This window comes from Micrasema longulum, unplaced genomic scaffold, assembly GCF_059751315.1.
Source record: "Micrasema longulum isolate JH-2025_06_02 unplaced genomic scaffold, ASM5975131v1 h1tg000261l, whole genome shotgun sequence".
Taxonomy (NCBI): domain Eukaryota; kingdom Metazoa; phylum Arthropoda; class Insecta; order Trichoptera; family Brachycentridae; genus Micrasema; species Micrasema longulum.
The window spans coordinates 2,256,032-2,279,966 of NW_028277465.1; the positions used below are offsets into that span (position 1 = coordinate 2,256,032).

Here is a 23,935-nt window from a genome sequence, read left to right on the forward strand (position 1 = left end):
GTCAAAAGAGTAAATATAAAACATCACCGCTGCATTTAATTCATTGATAAAGGCATTAATTTCAAACTATCTACATCTAGCATTAGAGTACAAAAATACATTTATTCGGCAGAAACACATCAGTTATTGAAATACTTTTTAAAGAATTCTACAGCACTTCAATTACTTTGTTTAGTGCTCGAAATATTAATTTTAACTGTTAAATTTTGTTCTGTTCATATCAAGCCATTAAGAATGGAGCTGAAAAGTAAGATTTGGAGTGCTATAGAATATCGGTAAGTTATACAATGGCCAATTGGTTGGTTATGACAAGAAGGGGTTGGGGGTGGTGGAGTGGGGGGGGACGGGGGCCCAGGGGTCCTGCGGAAGAGGGGCCTGCATGGCGAAGGGGGGCTGCTGCTTTATCTCATTCATCGTGAGACGGGGCTGAAACCAAAAATTCATTGAACATTAAGAAATTTATGGTAATAAATACTCCACCCCTGGCCTGCTTCGAGTTGACTAGTCGATGTGTACGCATTATGTAGCCTAATATGCCTGCGTGTAGAGTACCGAGTGACAAGTTGAAACCTGCAACGGTTTAGTTATGACAGGTCACTGCTGCAAGGTGCTGTTTCAGCGGGACAACGCTCCAGCACACAAGGCGTTAGTGTCAAAGGCTCCTATTCACAAAGCTGGGTTTGAATTGACTAACACCCCTCATATTCACCCGATTACAAATGCTATCTCCATCGGTACATATCGAGATGGTATAAAGTAAAATCCATATTTATGCACGAGTATCTTTGTCGGTAATTGAACATGAATATAAAAAAATATTGTATACATATTCTATTTTTCATACAGAAAATTAAATTTTGTAGATAAAATCGAAGATAAATGTTAACTTCAATATGAAATACGTCAGGGATGGAGCGTATCAGTCAACCCTCGTATACTTGACTTCGAGTTAGTGAAAGATAAAATGTCTGACCTGCGTTTGTGTTTGGAAAAGATTCTGTCTCGGCGGTGGAACTTCGGAAGAAAACGGGTTGGCGGTCATATTGAGGGATGCCGCTGTGCTAGCGCCGAACAGTGGTTCGCTGCTTCCGTTCACGGGCTTGATCAAGTTATCTAGGTTCACGAGAGCGCTGTTCTCTCCCAAGAAGCTTTGGGGAGTTTTCTTCAGAGCGCCGTTGGAATTGGCGTTAGTTGCCAGAGTATCGCCGAGGATGGAGAGGTCGAATGGGTCCGGGGACATTGTTCCTCCATTGGAATGGTTGTTATTGTTGTTGCTGGAGCCGTTCTGTTGCGAGCGTGTTCTGTTGGTTATCAGGTCAAACTCGAGGTCGGAAGACGGGCTGGACAGAATATTTTGAAGGGGTGAAGATGCCTGAAATAGAAAATTTACGTTATGATAATCATCATCATTCCAATCTCCGCCAGGAATCGAACCCGGGACCTTAAGAATGGTAGACTTACGCACCACTCAAAATTATATTATTATAATTTCTGCTTCTAATTTCTAATAAAGAGTAAAAATACGCAACAGCTAAATTTTAAAAAAATAATAGGTGCATATTATAAATGTTACCGATGCCTATAAATTATCTAGGTTCATCAACTAGATTTCCAGACAGATGTGTACTTAATTGCGCTAACTAATTAAAATGGGTTAACATAATCAAAATTATGATTGATAATTTAAAAAATATGGTAAATATAAGACACAAAAGAAAAGAAAGTAATTGCTGAGTAATCAAACAGTTATGAGACTAAAAAACGATTTGTAGAAACTGCGATTGAAACAGTTTAAGACAACGATTATTATGATATAATCTGTCAAAGGAATAGATGAGCAAAAGAAAAACAAATATTATATATGTACAAACTCGTTCGAGTATATTAGTAATCAAGATTGTAGTGTTAATTATTATTGTCGGTAGCAGATAAATTAAATGAATTATTTCTTGTTTATGAAGAATACTGGAAACCATCAAATTGTCATTTTCAATCCATACTTACTTCTCTGTTAATAATAAAACATAAATTATATGTTACTAAAAATACATGTATTGTATTATATGTAAATAACAAAATATATTACAAGCAAAACAAAGCACCACAAACCAAAACCGATGGATATATGAGAAGTAATTTATTAAGAAATGCGGGGGTGAAAGGATGAAGTGATGTTAGTAAAACCATATTCTCACCACTGGAGAGTAGTAGTCAAGAATGTCCAAATCCGATATCTATAATGTCGTGTCAACAGGAAAAAGGATAAAAAATAAATTATAAAATACATACATATAATAGGTAGGTACACAGTTAAAATATTAAATACAATATATTCATGCATAGGTATGTAGGTACAGTAAAAGTATAATTAAACTAACAAGGAAAAATGTACAATTGTCTGTATAAAAATATCAAGAAATTCTGATCAACATATTGCAACAGAGATGGATAACATTTAATGGAAGGGTATTCCTTAGTCCGAAGTCTAGGCATTTACAAATGTTTCTGATCTTAATTTTCTCTAAAACGTTCACCATCTCTATTGTAATATGTTAATATCTCCACTCCCTAGAGGGTGAAAATCCATTCCTTGTCTACAAACCATTTGGACAAATAGATTTAAATAGCTTATTTTTTTACTTTTTTATTATTTTCTCTTTTTTATTAACAAAAAATTGTATTCTACCATTAGCATTTATTTTTAATTTTTTTATACCCTTTATTGAAATTTAAAATAAAATGTATACCCACACACAGGCCATGCTTTTGTGGGATTTTCTTTTTTTCGTGCTTATGTAATAGTGCATTTGTAATAAAATAAATTTTTAAAAAACAACTTTGTTTTCAAAGCTACAAAAGCTTCTTTATCATGGTATAATTAACCAGTTGATTAACTATTGAAAAATTCAAAAAACATATAATAAAAAAAATACTTCAATTTTGGGGTCATTTTCAGTGAGTTGTAAATATGTCACTAACAATAATTTATTTATTTATTTTATTATTGCACCACAACAGGCCAGGAGGCCCAACTACAGTGGAGAATTACATCACAGAACACCCAGGCTTGAGAAAAATCACGTTTGATAAAATGAGAATCAAGTTAGAGAGGGTGGTTGGATTTAATTTATTCCAGTGATTTATTATTATTTAATTGAGAAATTAAAATTTATTGATAAGCATTTATTATTAAGAAACTAATATAAATTAAGAATTTACTGTTATTGAGAATTTATTATTATTGGAATTTAAAATTTATTATAAGGAATTCATCTTAATTTAAACGTCTACCGATATACCTGCGCTCGGGGGGCCCAGGGGTCCTTGCGAGGTGCCCAGGGGTCGGCAGGCTGCTGAGGTAGGGGGCCCGGGCCCGGGCCGGGAGGGGAGCCTGAACTGCTGCTCCAAGGGTCGGCCGACTGTTGCTGCAATACACCCACAACCACCACACACACGGGTGAGACGACACACACATATAAGCCACAAGTGACTGTAATACCAGCTATGGCACGTAACAAGAAATCACATTTTCTTTATTTAACCTGATGCATTGTTTCAATAGACTTTAGACACTATAGAACATATTAACGCTGGTAAATCAGCTAGAATAATGCGACTCTTCTTTCAGCATGTCTTTATTGCGCTGACAATATCTGTTAGTAACATTTAAAAATTGTTCAGGAGATTCATAAAATAATGTACAATTAAAAAAAGGATTTTTTAAAGATATTTTTTTAATTGATGATAAAAAGGAAAATTATGTCATTTTATTTTGAAAAAAAATTTAAGTATGTATATTTTGTTGAAACAAATTGTATAATCTTAATGAGAAACTAAAAAAACTTTTAAGAAAACGAAAGTTCACTTAACAGATATTGCCAACGCACAGACGATGTTAAAATTTTTAAAAAAAATATATGTACTGAACTACAAATGATGGGAATAATTGTGTGGAGTCACAGATTCATACAAATAAACTTTACATTTTTCAGATGCTAACAATGATTATATCAATCCCAAACAGAAATATCCCTCCAAAAATAATCTAAATAAAGAATTGAAACCTTAAAATTGAGAATTTGAACATTTTATTTGTTTTTTACTGCATACCAGGCGTGTTCAGATAGTAAGTGAACTAGATTTTTATATTTTAAAAAAAAAATACACGATATTGATTGTTACACTTGTTGACTATTTTTATTACTATTAACAATTTTCTCAATTTCTAGCACTAACTCATCAGTCAAAATGGAAGGTTTTCCACTCCTCTGTTCGTCATGAACATCTGTTCAGCCTCCACTAAACTCCCTACACCACTTAAACACACTCGTTCTGTTCATAACACCTTCGCCGTAAAGTGTTTTGATGCATGTAAAAAATTAGGTAGGTGTTATTTCTTCCGCAAGTAGGAAGCAGGTTGGGAGATCTCCTCTACCGCTCAGTGTTGCCAACTCTCAAAAAAACAAAAAAAAACCTACAGCCCGTTATGGTCACAGTACACTTACTTTCTGAACTTGCCTCGTATAATGACCTGTGAAATAACTTCAAAAATACTATTATATATTAAAGTTCATGATTTGCAGCATGAACTTTAACTTATAAACCATAACACTACAAGATATTATGTATAAGTTTCTCGCTCAATAATATACTGGGTAACTGGAACTGAACCCGCCATAGCAAATTCACACATAGAGGAGGTCATTTGCTAAGTATTGGACCTTACTTTCCCTATCTAAAGTTTTATAGTTTGGGAGATATGTCAATTTTTATACTTTATTGAGATTTTTCCAAAATTTGACCTTCAAGGATTCAGAACTTTATTTTTGTTCATTATTTTAGTATTTTTTTATGGTAGTCATAAACATTTGTGATTAAAATACGTCGGAACTTCTCTCAAACTAGGGTTATAAAATAAGATATTACACTTTAAAAAAAAAAACAAATACTTAAAAAAAACTTTACAATCAAATTCAACCTGAAACATATTTTTTTTTACGGTGTTTCAATAATTTATTCTACTCTAATTTAATTGTCTAGTTTGTCACCTTTCTAACGGTACTAAATTTGTATTCTAAAAGTTGCTAACTTAAAAAAATACATCATTATTTGTGTAATAATTCTTAATATCAAATCTCAATAAAGTATAAAAATTGACATATCTCCCAACTATAAAACTTTAGCTAGGGAAAGTAAGGTCCAATAATTAGCAAATGACCTCCCCTATGTGTGAATTTGCTATGATGGGTTCAGTTCCAGTCACCCTGTATTTTGATAGATAATTGTTCGTTGATAATTGTTGTCCCTAAAAATACAATGGATGACTTTCTATACGGTATAACATAATAATACAAAGGACACAACAAATATCGATTTATTTTTGACAAAATTAAAAAAAAGGGTTAAATCTTCCCAAAATAAAATCATAATTTAAATATATAAAGCTCCGTTACATGCCCCATTATAATATAATAAATTTGATATGTAATATAATTATAAAAATAAAACATGTATTTTAAATAGCCAATACAATCAGCAATACTAGAACAATCATCTTACCATTGGATCGTAATAAGCTTCGAATCCAAGATCCAATGACTGGTGGCAAAAATAAAACAAAATTGCAAACATAAATATAAAACATGCAAAATAAATAAGAAATATTTTTGCTAAATTAATTTGTATTTTATAATACTAATTATTTAAACAAGAACTATTAATAAAGGTATCTTTTAATTATCAAATAATGAATTGTGATTAATTACCCCTATAACCATGGAAGGGTATAAAACCAAAAACAAAATTGAAAAATGAAATTATCCATAATTCATGGATTTTATGTAACATATTTTATTTTTTAAAATTATTTTATTATAGAGGTATTCTAATTCACACAGCTAAAATATTTATAAGACAAAATGTAACATGTACATTCACGATTTGTTAAAAACTGATTTAAGTGGTTAGAACAAAAATAATAAACATATTATATAAAATAATCAGTACATATTAATAAATATGCTATATTTAGTCATTGGCAAGTAAATAATAGTGTGCCATGTAAGTAAATAAAGAGGCAAGAATATAAAATAATAACAATAAAGCATGCAACAATTTTTTTTTAATGTAAGTTAATACAATGATCAGTTTCAATAAGTATTTAGGATGAGTTTTAATTTTTCTATATATACATTATAGCTTTTTAGAGAACATGGCTAAAAATTAATCCTGTTAACCCTAAATTAAATAATAGTGTTGTTTGAATGTATCAAACGGTCACAATCTTTTTATGCATTGTGTGAATTTGCTATTTAAATGGATTAAATTTTGAAAACGCAAGATTTTAGGCCCAAGTAAACATAATTATTTTAAGCGCAATAGACATTTACCAATTAACATGAGGTATATCCAGAGAGCAAGTTGCATTTGTATTTCTTGAAATCGCAGTATTGCGCATGTGTGAGACTAACCCTGACCTATTGAGAAGGAGTTGACGCTATGAGTTAGCTGACTGTTATGTACGCTTTGTGGTGCTTGTTTGAAATGTCAAATAAAATAAAAAATCCCGCTTCTTGTAAGATAAGGGTCTGTAATTCGTTTCCTTAATGCAAAGAACATTGAACCAGCCGACTTTCATCAACAGGATCTGTGAGGTGATAAGGGATTCAATGGTGAGGAAGTGAGTGAGACATTCAACGAAAGCCGTGATAATGTGCACGACAACGAACGAAGAGGGCGTCCTCTTTTATGAAGAGAGCAGCACCCTTTTATGAAGAGAGAACACAAATGTGCTGCACTGTGATAAGTGCCTACAAATTTGTGTTTTTTAAATTTGAATATGTTATTATTTTCTTTGACATGTTAAAAGAAAATAACTTTCTGGACATACCTCGTATTATACTTAACGAAAACATGGATCGCAAAAATATTAGGAATGTGTTTTCTGCTCATTGTAAAGTTGTTTTTTGCACATTGGCAACTTTCACACAGAACGAATTACTGATCACCAGAGAAGAAATTGAAATTGTTCCGTAAATAAGAATGCAGGAAAGTGATTTTTGCATGCAATGATTACTCCTGTCGGGAATTTTAATATTTTCAATTACCTGCGGTCTCTGGGGCGGGGTTGGAGGGGCCCCCCAGGGGTCAGCGAGGGGGGGAGCGGCAGCAACGGGGTTTCCCACATCCATGTCCAACAAGTCTAGGAGGTGGCTCTGCTGTGGCGTATCAGTACGGGGCTTTGCTTCGGGTGTTCCTCTGAAACGTTTTACATTCAGTTGAGAATAGAACTTAACTCTGTGTGGCTATAATGCCTACATAGGATACAAGGCTTGATACATCTCTTTTATTTGTTTAAGTAATGAAGTAATATTTTGCTATAAAAGGCCTAAATTATGATTTTCATAAATTATAGAAAAAAGATTATTAAACAGTATATATACACTCAGTCAAATAAATACTGAGACTGAGTAATTTAAAAGGCCCACATAATGTTTTTTCAGATTTTTTTTCGTTACGTTGGCACAACTGTACTCTGTACTGACGCTAAGTTTGAGCAAGGTCTGTCATTTAGTTTGCCGTCAGCAATCGTAAACATTGGTTTTACTCAAGTGTGTGTTGCAATTTTTACTATGAAGAAAAAAATTAACCGAGAATGTGTCTAAAATTTTACATTGAATTAGCATAAAATACATACAATAATTTTCCCCCTAAATGTTAAGAAATTTTGTTTATGTGGTATCACTTTTTGAATATAGAACTACAGAATTTCAACTGTCATTTACATCGCCGCAAAACTGTTTCACGCTTTTATGATAACTGTTTAAACCATCTTCTTTTCCCATTATGTTTAAAACTTCAAATATTTTGTTTATTGCCACATTTTTAAAGTTTCTGTATTGTAATTTATTATATTTCCTAAACAATTTCACAATTCACAATTTAGTAAAATGTTAATGTTTGTTAAAAAAAAGGATATAATGAAAAAATTAACCCCAAAAGACATCGGAACGTCACTAAGATTGTATTTGCTTGAAAATTTTATCAAAATACAATGCAAAAAAGACTTTAAGAAAATTAGACACTCAACCAAAAAAGTCAATCACACAGCACCAATTTTGAAATTAGTTTGAGACAGAAATTTTCCCATTTTTTTTCATCGATTTTTGACACATTGAATGAGTTTTGAAAATTTTTCAATGTAAAACTGGGGTTATGAAAACCGTTAATTTGGGGGAAATATTTGAATGAGAATGTATGGAAAAAATGGGACCTGAACATTTCGGCGTAAAAAGCGGGGAAACGCTAAATTGAGGAATGTAAAAATTAAGTTTTACAGTATAAATGTATAAATGTCTGTTGGCTTTCCAATGAAATAAAATAAAATAAAATGAAATAAAATGAAATATGATTCTAGATACTTAGGCCCAGTTGTTTGATATTGAATAATAGTTGAATGAGTAATGTGAATGACTAATTCAAAAACAAAAATTTGAAGGAAAACAAAATACTTTTTTAAGGTTTTGCTGGGTCACAAAAAAGTCAACCGAAGCATAAGAGGTGAAACTTTTATTGATGTGGATTATGTTATTGATGCGAATTATTTCACCTACTACAATGCCTAAAAAATTTTTTTTACTTTTTTAATATTTTGTTATATGATAAAATTGCAAGAAAAAAAAACATGGGACGGAGGCATTGGGGGAGATTAGGGTAGGGAAAACGTGTAAATTGATTACACGCTTTTTCTGCCCTTAATTTAGATTAAAAACACTTCAAAAAATACATAAAAAAATCGTTAATTCAGTGGAGGTTTTTAAGATGGATGAGTGTAATACTTGAAGTCCTGCTGGCTCTGGCTGAGGGCGAGCTGCAGGCGCACATTGTCGGAGCGACGGCGGCGCTCGTCGCGCTCCGCCTCCTCGCGGCTCACTGCGAGCGCCAGCTGCAGCTGCAGCTCCTCCTCGCCCGCCGTCTGCGGCCGCGCCGTCTCCAGCGAGGCCACGCCGCCCGCCGCTGCCGCCCCTGTCCACGCCCCCGACTCGCCGCTGCCCGCGCCCCCCATCTGTGGGATGGAAAACAAACATGATAGTCATCATTTCCTAATCCGCACGTGTCACTTAAGTTGCAGTTCCACTCTATAGGATCTACGGAAGGTTGGGAAGGATGTTCGGTTGGAAACTGAGAGCTATTGTATAGAATCCGATTTTATTATCAGCTGGAATCGTATTATGCGGAAGGAATATAAAAAGCGGAAAAATTGCTGGAATCGTTGTATCGAGATAAAAGGGATTGGTGGGAAAACATGTTGAAGAAATAAATGATTTTGCCAAAAAATGCGTATTTCATTGCTAGGCTCACTAATTATCAGCCCACCTAAAATATACAAAGAAATAAAAGAAAATAAAGGAAAAACAAAAATCATTATACCTACATATTAAATATAAAGAAGATACCAAGAAATACAAAAAAAAAATAAGCAAGCTTTAAATAAATAATAATTAAAAAAACTCTGTTTTTAACCACTTATTTGTAAATATAATAACCACAAACTTAGTGCCTCAAATATAAATTTTGTAAAGATAATTTTTTTAAATGTAGATATGTTTTTCAAAAACCAAGTGCAAAAATCAGTTTGAGCTGCTGCTAGTGTAAAACTATATATTAATTAATAATAATAAAGAAACGCACAATGTCCTTCAATTGCCAAATATTTTTAATTATACACAAATTTTAAAAACTTTTTATGAATGCTGTTTTTACCACTACATTCAAAGGCATTATCAAAATGTTTAATGATGCCCTTGTAAAGCGAAACAACTCTCGCAAAAAGTTCTAAACGTGACAAGGAGTTGCTAGATTGACTACTTATGATTAAAAATGTGTTTTTGATAGATTTAAGAGAAATTTCTGTGCAATGGAAAATCTTGAAATATGAGAAGTTACATAGGCCCAGCTAAAAAACACCCCAATCATCAACATCATTCCCTTTCCGCACCTAATGGTGCATAGGGCACTGCATCGGTACACCAATCGCAGCGTATCTTGATCATTGTTGTTACACGAAGGTAAGATGATCAGTCTTATGCTTCAGGTACCAGTCCGGAGACAGTGGAATACGAAGTAGAGAAAAAAAATATTTACAGTGGTGAATGGCGGGCTGGAAGGTGTGTCGAGGGCCCCATCACTCCCTATAGCACTGGCTGACTGGGCGAAGCGCTCCTTGGCCTTTAGCGCTCGCGCTCTCTCATTCTTTAATCTCTCGTCATCCTTCAAGAGGTTTACTAATTGCTTGGCCTTCTCTCGGACATTTAATCCTGCAAATAATCATTGTCAGTACTAAATCTCACTTCGCAAACTCAATCATCATCATCGGTTAATTTGCCAGCCCAACACACGGACGAACAAAAAAACCCTATCTAATATTCCATCAGCAAATTATTATTCCGTAAAAAAATAAGAAATGAGATTTTTTTTTATTGTAATATCTGGCACTTTTTCCTCTTGTTTAACTTTCAACATTGAAAAAGAATGTGTAAAAAAATATTCCACTCTACAAGATATTGTGTTTGCTTTTACGTTACATTGTATATTATTATATTTAATAACAAGCCTTGAAAATGGAATGTCAAGTAGACGAAAGTGAACATTTTTGACGTTTGTCTGTTTTTTTCCAAAGAAGAGGACACAACAAAACAAAAATACTACAAATTAGTCAATAATGTATTTTCTTTCATTATGTTACAACAAATTAGTCAATAAATAATTCATAGGATCTTCACCCTACACTGCACACATATCGCGAGCAGCTTTGACAGCTTAATTTCCTCGATTGAACGTGAACAGAAGGAGATGTCGTAAATGCTCACTCTTATCTACTTGACATTTCATTTTGAAGGCATGTAATCAAATAAAATAAAACATCTAACGTAAAAACAAATATACTATTGCGTAAGAGCAGAAAATTTTCTTTCCAATGACGTTTACCATTCTGTTTTACTTTTGGTGCTCATTTTTGTACTTGGAAAAAAAAGGACAACTTATGTTAACACCTAATTAAAATGATTTTTTGTGTAAATTATATGTGACCAAAATTGTGGGATCTCTCAAGAAAAAATGTATCAAAGCATATTGTAATGCGGATTTTCTGGAATGGGCATTTTCCATGCCTCATTCACAGGCATACGTATTTCCAGGTTGTGTCACTGTAAACTTTATTTATATTCATTGTTTTCTCTTATTTATAATTTTGTTTGCGTTAATTTTGAATTTTTTGTATGCTATTCTGTACCAAGTTTATAATAAATTGTGTAATGTATTTTAAAATCAAATATAATAGTATGCTACTTGGCGCTATAGTTTCCTAAGAAAGCGGTGCCTTTATCTATCAGCCATGATATGCCGTGATGCGGTGGTCGTAACAAGATGGCCGTCTTAACATTGACCAGAGATGTCAACTTAAAGGGAGCACAGTGCTGTTATCTAGCGGCGGTGATTCCCTAATTTTATTGACTTACTTTTATAAAATTAAGAGATACAGCGGCGGCAAATTGACAATCTCAGCTTTAAAAACATTATATTTTGAAGATAAGGAGTCATTGGAAGGTAAAAGTTATCATTTGGAGGAAAGTTATTAAAGGAAAAAAAAAGCTCAATAAAATTAAATATCCCAACTAGAAACCTCAGACAAAACTTACTCTTTCATATCGATAACCATAGAACTAACTATGGTTTTCATTCCCCTATGCCCAGAGTTCTTAGGTCTCCCAACAAACATACCAGTCTTGATTTCTTTGATAACAAGTTATCTTCTTTCAAACGTCTACTATAACACTACAAACACAAAATCTACTATAAATCATTGAGTCTTTCGATTTTTTTTATAATAATTTTCTATGTATAAATGTGTCCATAAAAATGCCCATTGGGCGTATATATAAATAAATAAAATAAATTAAAAAATCATGCTACAGAGTGTGCATTTCAAGGTTTAGAGCAAATTTCAAAATTTTCACGATTTTTTTACAAAATTACTATAAATTTTATTATTATCACATTTGCACTCATTTTCAGAGACAAATGCCGACCGCTACATAATAAAAAACGTTCCTAAACTGTTTGTTTCGCTATGACGGGGGTCCTGCAAATGACGGCACCACTGTTTTACATTCTACTCACAATCAACGCTCTCTAAGAAACCTGCGCTATCCGGTTTGCACAGATGTTGTAATGACATCATCCACCGCTACACGGTGGTCGCTAGATGACAGCACCGCTCTCTTAGGAAACCATAGCTGTGCTGATAAAAATAAACAATTTAATCGAATCAATAAATAATATCTTGTTCATACTGATCACTGTGTTTTTATGCAACACGGTTTTTTGTAGGTGTATGAGATTGGTCACCTTGATCCTTTCCATCTTCCAAGTACTGGAAATCCTTGAGGGTGTGGATGGCGAAGATGTTTTCCTTACACTGCAGAGCCACCTTCTCTGTGCCAGTCTTGATGAGGTATTCCATGAGGACCAGAGCCTTGTATACGTGGCGCCAGTTCTTGCCGTGGTCATTGAGTCTCTTCCATATCATGTGCATAATCTCCGTAAAGGCCATCACGTTGTATGTGAGGTCGGCGATCTCAGTCATTAGTGTACTGGAGGGACCCCATGGGTCGTTTGATGTAGCCTCGCGCACCTTTATCTGCAAGATGAGACAAATTGAGAATCATTGAGATCAAAGGAATTTAATAAATTGGCACAAAAATTTAAAGTACCAATTTCAAAATACAGAAACAGGACATGCGAATTGAAGAATTATTTTTTCCAGAAGTACTCTGAATAAATAATGTTAGCTAATCCAGAGAATCTTGAACATATAACTTTTAACATTTTACCGTTTTCGCTTGTATATGTACTTTTTAATACTATTGAAATAATTTTTATGCTTTTTTATACTTTTTTAGCTTGTTTTATGTATATGTAATTTTAATACGCTATTGATATTTTTTAACCTGTATTGTTACATATTTTACACATATTTTGTTAATTTAAAAAAACTTTTTTTATTCTTGTAATTTTTTAACATTTGCACTCTCGTACTCGTTCAGCTTGTATATACTTAAAAAAAACTTTTTTTATTCTTGTAATTTTTTAACATTTGCACTCTCGTACTCGTTCAGCTTGTATTTATACATACATGTAATTTTTAAACTTTTAATCTTTTTTAATTTTTCTTTTACAGATTGTATAATGTATATATCATTTTGAATTTATTTCCATACCTGTTTATTTTGTAATTTTTATTTTTATTTATCATAATTTTTATTCTGCTTTTGTAAATAATGTTATAGTTTAAAATATAGAAACGTCTGCAAATAAATATTGTTACCTGCATGTCCCTAAATAGGTTTTTTTACAAAAACTCCTTGGAAATATTATATAAAATTATGTATAGTATGTTTTCAATTTAATATAAAATAACGAAAAAAACAATAAATCATTTAACTGAACTGCACGTCGCAGTTGAAGTACAAAAAAGATATCGCACCTCTGATAAGTCATAATTTACAAAATTCTGATTTTGCGTTAAATATATATAATAAATTATGACAAAAATTCGAATATGCAAATAGGCATACATAATTCCAGCTTTAAGATTTAACCACTGAATGTCTTTATGACACATTTACATTAACACTTATTTGAATGTGGCCATTTTCAAACAGTGTCATATTTAGCTATTTTCTTTATGACAATTGAAATTTTCTTTTAAAAAATGTAATATAATTTTTAAGACAAATCTAAATATATAGGACACATCAGCATCGCTTTAAAGGGGGGAAAAGAAAAAACTAAATGAAGAATAAATGATTTTATGACAACTAGTTTTTTGGCCTTCCTGTAAACTTGTTTTTTTTTTAGTTGACTCCATTTTATCGGATATGAAATATATTTTATATGTTGTATCAGATAAACACTGTGGAGAAATGTTGAAAACAAAAATTATTTTTACAATTTATTAAATTATTTATTAGCGTAAATAAAAGAATAAAACTTTATGAAACGAAAATATGAATTGAGAAAAATTAATATGAATTCAAAAGTTTTCAAAAATTCAAAACTGTTTCAATATGTTCAATATGAACTATAATGCACTGGAAATTAGACCTTCATTTATATCGTTAAACATACAATATCTGTAACCTGATCCAATACCTGATTAATAAAATAATTTTATTAAATTTAGGATTACTGTAGAGTTACCATTATTAATACAACTGTTGCTGAGGCTCCACAACTAATTTAGCCATACATCTCTGTCAAAGAACATACTTTTGCTATAATTTTATCATTTTTAGCGACTAAAAAATTGTGTTCTAATATTAGCACTCATTTTTAAACTTTTTTATATATATGGTTTTCTTCCAGTAGACTTTATTTCAATTTAAAATAAAATTTATACCCAGACACAGGCCATGCCTTTGTGGGTTTTTTTTGTGTTATTGTAATAGTTTTTTTTGTATTTGTAGCTTATGAACACCTATTGTAAAATGCAAAGTAAAAATTATAATAAATATATATTTTTTTTTTTAAAGTGATATACTGACATGGAGAATAATCTATTTTACAATTTATATCACATATTTATTTATTACTAGCTGGAGACAGTCGGCCACCGCCGACTGTTACATGGTAGAGAATTCTGCCCTTCGGGCCTCATGTAATAGGGCCTCGTTTTATCAGCCTCAATTGTCGACTCTGTGCCTCAGTTGATTAGTATCCCGGTCACATAGAAGTATCGTCTCTTTCATCTCATTTTTTTTGTTATTTGGAGTAATATAAATTTAATAAAGAAAAATCACACAAAATTAACTGAAGTGTTTCATATCTACGGAAAAATATTAGTACGCAATTAAAATAAGAAGAAAAGAGTAAAGTAATTTAAAAGTTTTTAAGTCAGCTATGGCTGACTGTTACATACAATTTGAACAGATGAAAATGACCCCGAATTATCGTTTATTTTACTATGTTTTTTTTTTGTATAAATCATTTTTATATTCTGACTATCTAAGAACAGGGTAAAACCCTAGTTAGACAGACAAAGCAACTGTACATAATATAATAAAAAAACAAAATTTAACAAAATACAAAAAAAACACTAGGTACTGTTTACATGAAACAATGTGCCATGTATAGGTAAACAGTACCAAATGTTTTTTAATTATTTTTTATGCAATGTGAATTAATTGTTTTTATTTATCAATGATTTTATTCAATGGATTTTTATTTATTTATGCTTTATTAAGTCAGTTCATAACATCTTAAGAACTAATATAATCTTTTAATAACATTACAACTTTTTATCAAAATTTCTCCAGAACATATTTTTTCAAATTAGTTTTAAATATTTCAATGCTTTCTATTTTTTTTATTTCTTCGGGTAACTCATTGTACAGCTTTAATCTTTTGTACATTAAATTTTGAGAATCTGTTTTTCTCCTCATTGACTCATTAGTAATCATATATATTTTTTATCCTTATCCCTAGTTTCCTATGTTCGATTAGAAAATGCAGTTGCGTAATTTAATGTTTTTTATGTATCAACAATAATATTTCGTAGATACGATTTAAAAACCCAAAGTTTTATTGCTTACAATAGTCAAAAATAATAACTAAACAGAACAAATAACAATAAACAATACAGTAAGAATGGCATTGTTAGGAAAAAAAATTGCTTTTACAACTGTTGTTGATTTTTATTGTTCTAGTAATACATCAGAGCAACACAATGGTAAATATCGACGTTGGGAAAGTAAAATTTCCTAAGCGACATGTAGCTGCTTTACAAAAGAGTCAATTTTTTTTTAATTAATAAAAAAAATCATATATTCCTATTACTTTGGCGTGATTCCTACACAATACAAAAAAGTTTTTTTTTATAAATTAACAAAAAAAAATTTAATTGGCTCTTCTGTAAAGTTGGCTAAATGTCGCTTAGGAACTTTTGCCTTTCCAACGCCTATATAGATTTGTATTATTCATAAGTAGATTCACAATGTTTCCTGAGATTGAAATGTATTTATTCAAGAGTGATATCCAAACAGGTGTGAATTGATAAATAAATTACCTGTGCATCGGAATAATTGTGCGCGAGGTTCTTTATGTTCCTCCGCAATCCCGCAACATTCACCTGCATATCTTCCTTTTGTCCTCGTGGCATCTGGTCCATCAACACAATTATTAATTATAATTAATAAAAGGACAACATTGACACACAAGTCCACTTTGCTCAATTTAATTCATATAACAATACAATGTATAATCATGGCTTCCTAGTCAGAAAAACAACATTATTAAGGTAATATTTAGAGATCCGAGATCTCACTCTATCATAATTTGATTCCCATTTTCTAACACCGTTATTGGCGACAAGTTGAAAATGGTCTGAAAATTCATGGTTTTAAAAAATTAAAATATTTTAATTTTGACACCCGTTTCAACGAGGTGTAAATAACTCACTATTATAAAATGGAAACCAAGTTGTGGTAGAGTTGGGTTCGAACCTCTGACCTCTGATCCTGGGTCTGCGACACTAGCTACGGGGCCACGACCCGGTTATTATTTTTATAACAGATTATAATAATAATCTAAGATTTTGAAGATAGAACAAAACATGAGAATGACACAACACAACCACATTCATTGTGCAGTAGAATAAGCGCTCTAAAATGATCACTCGTAGTCCATAATAAGGTAAATGTGTCAAATTGCTATTAGAACAAAACATGAGAATGACACAACACAACCACATTCATTGTGCAGTAGAATAAGCGCTCGAAAATGATCACTCGTAGTCCATAATAAGGTAAATGTGTCAAATTAGATTCAATCATGCATATTATAGTGAAGCCATTTGGTTAATTTGTCTAAGCTATCTACGGTCCAATCTTTATAACAAAATTATTCCACATCCAATTGGAACGAAAATGTGTTTGACCAGACAATGACACAACACAAAGAAAATTCTGAAAGGTCAGTGAATTCTCAAAGTTAAGACGGACCGGACCATATTCGCAAAACAGTTTATATGCATTATAAAAATATCCATATCTTTTATATCATTTGGATGGGAGATGCTTAGAAAGAGATTTAATTAATTGTTTTTGTTTTGAAAAATGATTGTGGAAGAGAGTTCTAGTGCTTTTGTTGACTAGGTAGAGTTGATATCACGTGTACAAATAGTAGTTTGGCAGAAAACCAACAAACCCACAGTTCACTGCTAAAGGAAAAATTAACAAAAACCTGTACTATACAAAACATTATAGGTGTGGTGTATAAGCGCAAAATCAATTGTTCATATTGATTGTGCATTTGTTTACATGAAATGTTTATATTCATTATTATTTATAATTTGGTTTATTTTTGCTCTTCATAATCAAGAAACTAAGTGTGATTAAGATAGGCACAGCATATATTTGTTAGAAATATCAAACATCGTTTACATTTTGGTAAAACAAAGTTATGTGCATAACATGCATTTTTACAGAGTGATTAGCAGTAGTTTTAAAAAAATAAAATAACAATGGTCCTAAATTATAAAAAAAGATAAGTCTACAAGAATTTTAAGTAAACATTTATGAATAAATATTTTAAGAAATAATTTTATTGATACCTAGTTAAGAGTAAAACTATTTTTAGTACACATTTTGATGTTCATCATCATCATTCCCTTACCGCACCTAATGGTGCATAGGGCACTGCATTGGTACACCAATCGCAGTGTATCTTGATCATTTTTGTTACATGAAGGTAAGATGACCAGTCTTACGCTTTAGGGACCAGTCCAGGGACTATGAAATATTCTAGTGTAAAAACACCTTTTTAAATAAATAATTCATGCACCCGAGACCTTTTGCATGGTAGGCAAACGCACTGACCACTACACCACGTGGCCGACAAAATTTTAATGTTAGGATATGGTCAATTTCTTCATACATTTAAAACATATTTTGTGTCATCTTAAAATAAAAAATGTACAGAGTAATGCATTTGTGAAAGAAATTCAAGTAAAAAGCCATTGTTTTAGTCCAACCATGTTGAGAATGTTGAACATAAGTGGCAGTATTGAATACCAAACTCGCAATTCTCTGTAAATATTCAAACTAAAAAATGATACCAGGAATTTACAAATGTGGGGAAGGAATATACTTTTCAACCCAATTTTGAAGCATTAGTACGAATGTGGATTTATACACTATAAAAAATCGTAATGTTAAAAGTGAATTATTTTTTTGTTCAACAAACATAGGAATGTTACAATCCTTTTAAATAGTGGTTTTAAATAAATATTTGAAAGAGATCCACCCAATTATAATCAGCCAAGTATCAAAATTCACATTGGGAAACCTTAACAATTATAATGTGAACAGAAAATAAAGTACAGTATTATAATATAGAACTAATACTACCAGTAAATACTATAGAAGGTAAGAATGTAGACTTACTTTTGCTTAGTAGATCAATATTGCCTGATTAATAAGCAAATCCAAGCGCTTATGTTAGCCGCGTCTGTCAAAGAAGAAGAAATACACACATCACACATTGGTCAGTTAAGAAACGGAATATTGTAAGGTAGTAAACACAGTAATTAAATAATATATTATCAAGCAACAATGTTGTGAGAAATCACTGCACTCCATATGGATTATTTTCAATTCGATTAAAGCTATTACAAATCCAAGGACAGTTCTGATGTTGTAAATCTATATTTTCAGAAATGTTATGTGCAGTTAGGTAAACCACATGAAAAATTTCTTCCAACAAACGGATAGTAAAATAAGAAAGATCAAAAGCAAAAGTTGTGTACAAAAAATCGGTAAGTTTTTAATCCATGCCTTAAAGTAAATACAGAGAAAATAAAATATATGCATAGTAATCTTGCGACTGTTTTAACATGAGAGAAAAAGGAGCAAGTATCAAAGGTTAAATTAGATAGTATTTCTTTGAATGGTATTTGAAAATACATAAATTAGCAACATAAAAATGGTTTCACAGGAGAATTGTACAAAAATTTGGGCACTCTGAAAATAGTTACTCGTGACTGAATGTTTATTTTCCGAAATGTGTTTATTATTAAGTTGTGATATTAATATATGTTTGTTATTAACATGTGTAGTTGACGCAATCAAGTATTTAGCAATACTGCACATTTTTTGCACAATATTTTATTTATTTTGAGGTTCGTGTGAATGTTGCAAATATGTAAGAAGCCCACTTTTACAGTAGAGTAAAAACTTGTTTATTTTTTTAAAATAAGTTTAAACTGTCAATATTAGTTTTTATAAATAAATGACTATGCAATAAAAGAGTGTGTACACAATTTGAAACAATTATGAAAAATGCAATGATTTTGTAAATTTACTAAGGGTTTAATTGAGGCATTTAAATAGTAGATTTATTCAATGAATAGATGTCATTTTCGTAACTATAGTTAAAAGCATGCAAAAAAGATAAATAAGTAAGTATTACAATATTATGAATACGATAGAAGTATTCCTAACAAACATTTATTGATTTGGAGCTGTTTTATATAACTAGTTTGAGTCGGCATTAAATGAAGCTTTACAAGTAGATAAATGGAGTCACTGGCGCAATAATAAAGTGTAACGAAGAAAATATATTGAAAATAAGGTTCAATATCAAATTATTTGTTACATTAAGTATACCCGAATTAAATATTTCCTTCATATCTCATATGCTCGTATTTACATGAAAGATCTCATTTTGAAATCATTAATTGTAATTTATTTATTTTCCAATTTTATTAATAACTATTTTGGATGCACTATGAATATTGTTCATGAGTTTTAAAAATGATATAATCTCTTAATTTGATAAAGGTGACATTACGAAGAGCAAACAGAAAAAAAATATCACTATGTGACTAACATCTGATAAGATTCGCCTTTGTTCAAAACACAGATGATGTGAATTAGCATACCTACCTAATTAATTTATGCAATGATTATGTGCCTTATGTACAAGAAATATTATTTAAATCGTAAATCCCATGTAATAATAAGTCAACTATCAAAGAAAAATAGTCCTTGAGAAATAATGTTCGAAATACTAGTTTCCAAATAGAGAATCTTCAAATAATATTTGTAATCTGCAAGCTTGTTTTAGTACTAAAAAATCTGACTGGGTTAAATATGTAAAGTATAGTGTACCTTTTTTGTATGTAAGAATAAGCTGAGGCTGGGCACACTTCATAGTTTTTTTTTTTTTTTAGGAAGATATAAACGATAGTAGTGATTTATAATAAAAAACAATTATTTTATGTATGTTCCCATAAACAAATTTACTATAAAACATTACTATCTTAAGTCAAATATAATGGTAAGCTGAGCATATATCTTATTTGGACGATTTGCTCCTGATAGATAGGTATGCATACTGAAAATATTGTTTGAATTTGTAAATCGCGTGCGCTCAAATATTTTCTAGGATAATTAAATATATTTATAAAATAATCATATTTATAATCTTTAAAAATAAAATTAATATTGTTATTTTCAAATATTCAAGGGGTGCGGCGAAACACACTTGGACTGTACTCGCATTCTATTTCTTACATTTTAGTTAAGGCTGTAGTCTGGTTCTTACATTTTAGTTAAGGCTGTAGTCTGGTAAAACGAATGCAAAATTAGGAAATCACACGATTTTGCCATTTTAAAACTAACATTTCAACGAACAAATAAAAAAACATAAATTAGATTAAAACAATATTTTTTAAAGGTATTTCTGTCAAAAAATATACTTAAAAGTTTTATGTAACTAAAATATAATTACTTTTAGACCGGCAGATTACAAATTCAAATTGAGACTAAACTAAGGAATCTGGGATCTCAATAAAGACTAATACCCGTATGCAGAGACAAACCTTAAGGTGAGGAGAGTACATTCTATTGTTTTCACCTTCGGGTTATTCTCCGTATTTGAGATTAGAATGTACTTTCCTCACCTTAAGTTTTGTCTCTGCATACTGGTATAAGTATTGAACAAAAATTTATTGTAATAATTTGAAGATAATAATTTTAACATAAAAGTAGCTGCGGCCAAATTTCCATTTTTTGTTTTTTTTTTAAATACAAGCATTTTAAATCACATACATTTTTGTGACATTTTCCTTTATTGCTACTTAAAATTATGCCTTCTGTAATACTTAAAAAAAATAAAAAATTATTGAAATACTTTTGTTAAAACCTTTTTTTATAGAATTGTATTATGTTTTTTAGAAAAAAAAAAGATAATTTTGGTTGTAATATTCAATTTAAAACAATATCTTATTGACTTTTTCGTGGCCCTCACTCAGAAAGCGATTAAATATTGTTTTTATCCAATTTATTTGTTTTTATTTTTTTATTATTGCGCGATTGAAAAAAACATTCGTTTTAAAATGGCAAAATCGTATGATTTCCTCATTTTGCGTTCGTTTTACCAGACTACAGCCTTAAGACTAATTTGTAATTTATTAACAACAGTATACATTTTTGATGACGATATTTAAGCAACATTATCGACACTATCAAGATTAAATATAAAAGTACTTGTACAGATAATGGTTAAACATAACAAAATAATTGTAAATAAGTAGCATAAAATAAGTAAGATCGGTTATTAGCCAGGTATTATTATTACAAAAACTTATTTTCGGAGTCTGGCAAACCACACAATCTGAATCATGACTTCCTTTAGTATACTTTTTGTTCAAGTAAGTACTTACTTTCGTAAAATCAAATTATGTGGAATACTACTGATAGCACTTACAAATAATTTAATATCTTATTCTAAGATCTAACAAAGGTTAGAATCGTATTTTTAAACCTTAATTCAAGATAAGGTGTTAAAATAAACACATTTTATCATAATTTATTACACATATTTTTACAGTGAAAGATAACACATTTTCAAAAATTAAACCATTGTTTTTAAGTAACATTGATTTATCACAAGCAATTATTGATTTTACAAAATGAAAAATATATTTTACAAAAAGAGTGCAATTAAGTTTTTATTAAACTTAACGAGTTCCAAAGTTATTTGCCTTGGTTGTGCATTGATTTAATAGCATAATTTCATTGCTATTGGAAATCCAAGGTTCTATTTTACAGACTGGTGTCACGTATCTAGAATACTAGCCGCTGTGAATTTTAATGAAAACATTTACACAAGTACAGTAAATATTCTAACAAAAATATTACAAACGTCAACAATAAATCCATAAAAGGCTTTAAAAAACGGTAAAGTTACCTGGGAATCGAGTCCCACTGGAATGACGTTTATTTACGTCAAATCGGGTAAACGGTTTACGTATGTAGCCTAATTGTAATGAATTAAAATTAGCTGAGTTATCATGTGATCGGACGAACAAAGTGCACCCTTAAAAGTAAATAGGGGTAGATTTTTTTTATTTATAAACCTTTTAGGCTACTATTAGCAAACAAGTAAACATGCAAGATAACTAGAGCGTTTGAGAAACGCCATAAACTTACCTAAAGCAGCAATCTCGATTATTTTTCGGCCAATAGGCCAATCAACTTTCCAATACACAATTAAGCAATCACAAACTGTTGGGGGACTTCATTATTCGACTCACAAAAAGAAACACTGGGAATACACTTATTTAAAATAAAACAATAAATATTAAAACTTCACCCCGCACACGAAACTATTATAAAGAGTAGGATGACAATCTGAAGTCACTATTTATGACAAATACATTTAAGATTCAAGATGTCTGCTATATCCGGGTAACTCGTAAAGTTATGTGAAACGTCAGACGCATTTATAACTGAGAATTTGTCACTTTTCTTCACTACCGATACATTTTATACTTAACAAAGAAAACTCGCATCACATTAATTTTGATTCCGTTATTTTGATTCGATAAAAGTAAATAACAATAACAGAAATTTATAAAAAAAGATTACCGGATGTTTAATCAAATGCAAAATTTCAGTGTTCCAAGTCAATAAAACCTAACAATTATTATGTTCTCAACAGTTCTTAATTACGTGTGGAATTAAGAGGTGATGTTTATTGATCGTAAGTATTGAAAGAATATTAATTTATAATTATTTATCAATACCATTAGTGTATGTATTTCAAACAATTGTACATCTTACTTTTTTTCAGATGTCCTTTAAAAAACTATATACTCTGGTTTTTGCTAGAAAAGGGGCACAGATATTGTTGGGATTAAAAAAACGTGGATTTGGTGAAGGGAGATGGAATGGATTTGGTGGTAAAGTCGAAGTTGAGGAAACTTTCAGCCAAGCAGCTATTAGAGAAATGCAAGAAGAGTGTGGTCTTGTAATCCACGAAAATAATCTGAACTTTTTAGGCAACCTGGAATTTCATTTTCAAGGTGAACCCCAAATAATGATAGTGAAAGTATTTAGCACATTCGTATTTCAGGGAGATCTAGTTGAATCTGATGAAATGAAGCCAAAATGGTTTAACATATCCGCAATACCTTTCAAAGATATGTGGCCAGATGATAGATACTGGTTCCCTTATTTACTCAAGAGTGTCCCATTTACTGGAACATTTTGGTTCCATGGTCACAATGATATAATACGCCAACAACTGCGTCAGATATCTAAAAAAGAATTAATTAGCATAAAAGAGTGATATTTTTATTTAAATTTATTTTAGTCAGTAACACAATTCAGGTGTATTCTTAGAGTATATATACTCTAAGTGACTAGAGTGTGGTTTCCTAGGAAAACGGTGTTATCAACACCATTTAACTCCGTTTCCCTAGGAAACCACTCTCTAGTCGACGTGACGACGGCTGTCCACCGCATCACCGTTCACTACGGCCGTTAAGATGCAGGCACCGCTGTCCTAGGAAACCCTAGCTTAAGGGTGTATT

At 31.1% G+C, this 23,935-nt stretch overlaps 2 protein-coding genes across 6 annotated transcripts; one reads left to right on the forward strand and one right to left on the reverse strand.

The window, feature by feature from the left end:
• Positions 1-77: 77 nt before the first annotated feature.
• On the reverse strand, positions 78-23,015 carry lqf (epsin homolog lqf). Of its 5 annotated transcripts, XM_088224091.1 has the most exons (12): positions 22,551-23,015; positions 18,501-18,564; positions 16,124-16,216; positions 12,406-12,697; positions 10,144-10,316; positions 8,838-9,064; positions 7,107-7,257; positions 5,560-5,598; positions 3,300-3,425; positions 2,196-2,234; positions 974-1,372; positions 78-426 (listed from the first exon to the last, which is right to left on the reverse strand). In XM_088224091.1, exons 3-12 carry the CDS (start codon positions 16,214-16,216, stop codon positions 304-306), a joined length of 1,662 nt encoding a protein of 553 aa, XP_088080217.1. In that variant the 5' UTR covers positions 18,501-18,564; positions 22,551-23,015; the 3' UTR covers positions 78-303. The 5 variants fall into 5 exon arrangements, with proteins under 5 accessions (XP_088080217.1, XP_088080218.1, XP_088080219.1 ...); XM_088224092.1 differs by lacking the exon at positions 5,560-5,598; XM_088224093.1 differs by lacking the exons at positions 2,196-2,234; positions 5,560-5,598.
• On the forward strand, positions 22,965-23,825 carry LOC148283120 (oxidized purine nucleoside triphosphate hydrolase-like). Its single transcript, XM_088224096.1, has 2 exons — positions 22,965-23,103; positions 23,194-23,825. The coding sequence occupies exon 2, from the start codon at positions 23,194-23,196 to the stop codon at positions 23,689-23,691; it is 498 nt and encodes a 165-aa protein (XP_088080222.1). The 5' UTR covers positions 22,965-23,103; the 3' UTR covers positions 23,692-23,825.
• The last annotated feature ends 110 nt before the right edge of the window (positions 23,826-23,935 follow it).

Excerpts from the sequence above, each read along its gene's own strand:
- lqf (XM_088224091.1), bottom strand. The coding sequence starts at position 16,216 with ATGCCACGAGGACAAAAGGAAGATATGCAGGTGAATGTTGCGGGATTG. Across the intron at positions 12,698-16,123 it reads ACAATTATTCCGATGCACAG|ATAAAGGTGCGCGAGGCTAC; the intron begins GTAATTTATTTA and ends CTCATCTTGCAG. Across the intron at positions 2,235-3,299 it reads CCTGGGCCCCCCGAGCGCAG|ATATCGGATTTGGACATTCT; the intron begins GTATATCGGTAG and ends ACGACATTATAG.
- LOC148283120 (XM_088224096.1), top strand. The coding sequence starts at position 23,194 with ATGTCCTTTAAAAAACTATATACTCTGGTTTTTGCTAGAAAAGGGGCA.